Source organism: Carlito syrichta, unplaced genomic scaffold (genome assembly GCF_000164805.1).
Source record: "Carlito syrichta isolate Samal-C Ts95f unplaced genomic scaffold, Tarsius_syrichta-2.0.1 Scaffold107964, whole genome shotgun sequence".
Classification (NCBI taxonomy): Eukaryota; Metazoa; Chordata; class Mammalia; order Primates; family Tarsiidae; genus Carlito; species Carlito syrichta.
The window spans coordinates 582-3,797 of record NW_007052060.1 but is presented as its reverse complement, the minus strand read 5'-3'; the positions used below and the strand labels follow the sequence as shown (position 1 = coordinate 3,797).

General features: G+C 59.3%; 1 protein-coding gene across 1 annotated transcript in view; it reads left to right on the top strand.

Annotated features, from left to right (window-relative positions):
• The window catches only part of LOC103270473 (protein unc-13 homolog A-like), a 4,133-nt gene extending 1,436 nt beyond the window's left edge, over positions 1–2,697 (top strand). The window contains exons 2-5 of the mRNA XM_021717238.1: positions 265–348; positions 1,070–1,147; positions 1,410–1,498; positions 2,541–2,697. Of these exons, the coding sequence (XP_021572913.1) occupies positions 265–348; positions 1,070–1,147; positions 1,410–1,498; positions 2,541–2,697 (408 nt within the window). The remainder of the gene's footprint in view (positions 1–264; positions 349–1,069; positions 1,148–1,409; positions 1,499–2,540) is intronic.
• Positions 2,698–3,216: the final 519 nt, after the last annotated feature.

Here is a 3,216-nt window from a genome sequence, read left to right as displayed (position 1 = left end):
AAAAAAAAAAAAAAGAAAAGAAAAGAGCTGAGTCCACCAAGACAGTCATCTCTGCCCGGCAGCATCTCCCGGGTCTTGTGGTCACCCTGGTGGAGAACTGGCCCAGGCCAGTCGTCCATCCAGTAATTCCATCAGACTCACGCGGTCCGTCCATCTCGGGCACCAAAAGGGTTCGGGCTCCTCCCTGATGTCACTGGTGGCTCTTGGGGGGACCGGGCAGCCGGGCCCGCCTGGCCAGCCCCCCTCACCCCCACATCCCCACAGACCATCAGCAACGTGCTCCTGCAGTATGCGGACATCGTTTCCAAGGACTTCGCCTCCTACTGCTCCAAGGAGAAGGAGAAAGTGGTGACCTGCCAGGCCCCGTCCTGTCCCCTTCGGCCCCTCCAGCATCCCCGGGCCCTGCTTGTCCAGGGCCCTGACACCGGACACACATGTGGGGTCTCATGGGGTCACGGCGGTGTGTGGTGTGTGTGGTCAGAGTGTGTCCATGGTGGGTGTCTGGGCGTTCGGGATCCGAGTGCGTGTTCTGGGTGTGCAGCTGTGTGGACGGGTATACTGCGAGGGTGTGTGCACATGGGAGCCTAGCTGTGCACATCTGGGAATGTGCCTCTCCCTGTTCTGTCTGGCTGTGTTGAGTGTGTGGCGTGTGTGTCTCGGTGTGATGTCTGGCTGTGTGTGTCCCCAGCGCTCACTGTGACCTCCAAGCTGAGGCCCACAGCTTCCCTGTGTCTGTGTGTGGTGGTGGCACGTGAAGCCTCGGGGTGACTCTGAGTCTGCACCGCTGTGGGTCCACGCAGGAGAAAAGGGTGGTGTGACAAGGGCCCCCGCCACCTTCCGTGTCCCCAGCCCAGAGGCACAGGGCCAGGGGAGTCCCCTGGGTCTTCCCTCCCAACCCCATCTCCAGAGATAGCCCCGCCTGAGACTCCCTGGAGCCGAGCCCAAGGCTGCCTCCGCTTCTCAGGGTGCCTGGGGAGCCCCAGCGTCTCCCAGCCCCTGAGGGCACCTGAGGCCCCCGGTGGGGAGCGGCTGGGAGGTCCCGAGACTGACTCTCCCCGCCCTCCCACAGCCCTGCATCCTCATGAACAACACGCAGCAGCTGCGAGTTCAGTTGGAGAAGATGTTCGAGGCCATGGGTGGGAAGGAGGTGAGGAGAGCACGGGGGGGGGGGGGGTGGTGTGTGTGTGTGTGTGTGTGTGTGTGTGTGTGTGTGTGTGTACCCCCTGCTGCGTCCCTGCAGGTCCCCAAGCTGGGACACCGAAGGGCAGAGCACGGATTAGCTCACGGATTAGCCACCCATGCCTCAGTTTCCCCTCCAGTTCCTCGGGGCCCTTCCTGGGTCAGATGAGAAAATGCCCTGTCCATGTGGATGCTCAGTGAACATGGCCTCCCTTCCCTTCCCTTCCCAGCTGGACGCGGAAGCCAGTGACATCTTGAAGGAGCTTCAGGTGAAACTCAATAACGTCCTGGACGAGCTCAGCCGGGTGTTTGCTACCAGGTGGGGCATCTCGGGGTGAGGGCTGGTGGGAGGGGACAGCCCCCAGACCTGGGGCCCTGGGCGTCTGGAGACTCAGCAGGTATAAGGGGAAGACTTCAGGCTCAGAGTTAGATGAGGCTGAGTTCAGATCCTGGCTTCAGGCTGCACGTGGTGGCTCACACCTGTAATCCCAGTGCTTTGGGAGACTGAGACAGGAAGATCGCTTGAGGCCAGGAGTTTCAGACCATCCTGGGCAACATAGCAAGACCCCACCTCTACAAAAAAAATTTTAAAAATTAGCCTGACAGGGTGATGCCTATAGTCCCAGCAGCTTGGGAGACTGAGGTGGGAGGATTCCTTGAGCCCAGGAGGTTGAGGCTGCGGCCAGCTATGATGGCACCACTGCACTCCACCCTGGGTGGCAGAGCAAGACCCTGTCTCTAGAAATTTTTTAAAATTCCTGGATTCAGCCGGGCTCGGTGGCTCAGCCTGTAATCTCAGCACTTTGGGAGGCTGAGGTGAGTGGATTGCCTGAGCCCACGGGTTCGAGACCCGCCTGGGCAACTTGGTGAGACCTCATCTCTACAATAAAATAAAAAATCAGCCGGGCGTGGTAGCGCGCGCCTGTAGTTCCAGCTACTCGGAAGGCTGAGGCGGAAGGATCGCCGGCGCCCAGCAGGTCGAGGCTGTGGTGGCCGGGAGCGGCCACTGCACTCCAGTCTGGGTGACAGAGTGAGACTCTACTAAAAAAAAATTAAAATAAAAAAATAAATAAATTCCTGGATTCACTGATTACTAGCTGTGAGGCTTTGGGTGAACCATCTGGCCTCTCTGATTCTTGGTTGACTCATCTGTCAGGTGGGGACGATTTTATTATAAGGACCCAAGTGGGATTGTAGAAGGAAATGTCCCAGCCCAGATCTGTCACAGTTCCTGCCTGGCTCAGTTATGCAATGTTGCTCCCTGGTGCTGCGATTGAGCTCCACAGTCGGCATCCAGGGCCTTCCCTGGACCGTCCTCAGGAGGCCAGGAGAGCCAGCCTAAGCCCGTCCTCTGTGCCCAGCTTCCAGCCACACATCGAAGAGTGCGTCAAGCAGATGGGTGACATCCTCAGCCAAGTGAAGGGCACGGGCAATGTGCCAGCCAGCGCCTGCAGCAGCGTGGCCCAGGATGCTGACAATGTGCTGCAGCCCATCATGGACCTGCTGGACAGCAAGTGAGCCAGGCGGGGTGACCGGGCTGGCTGGGAGGGCCAGGCTGGGCCAGGGAGACCTCAAGGCCTGTCCAGAAAGGCAGCGCAGGGCATGTTTGCCCGGGGGCAGGGCTGGATGGCTTGGGTAGGTGCGTGGAGTTATAAGGGAGGGGAGGATGGCGGGTAGGTCATCGGAAGGACTAGCTGGCGGATACTTGTGTGGATGGATGGAGAGTGGCTGGATGCATGGATGTCAGGCGGGATGGGCGGGGGGCGGGGCATGGATTCCAGGACAAATGCTTGGAAGGCTGGAAGGAGGGTAGATGCTTAGAGGGTGGGCGAGTGAGTAGTGGGGTAAGTATTTGGATGACGAGTAAATGTTGAGATGGACGCATAGTCGAATGTGAGGTGGGTGGGTGGACGGGTGAATGAATGAGCATTTGATGCATGGATAAATTGGTGGGTGGGTGGACGGATGGATGGGCGAAGGGATGAGCGGGTGGATGATGGATGGGCGGGTGGGCGGAGGGATGGATGGACAGGTGGG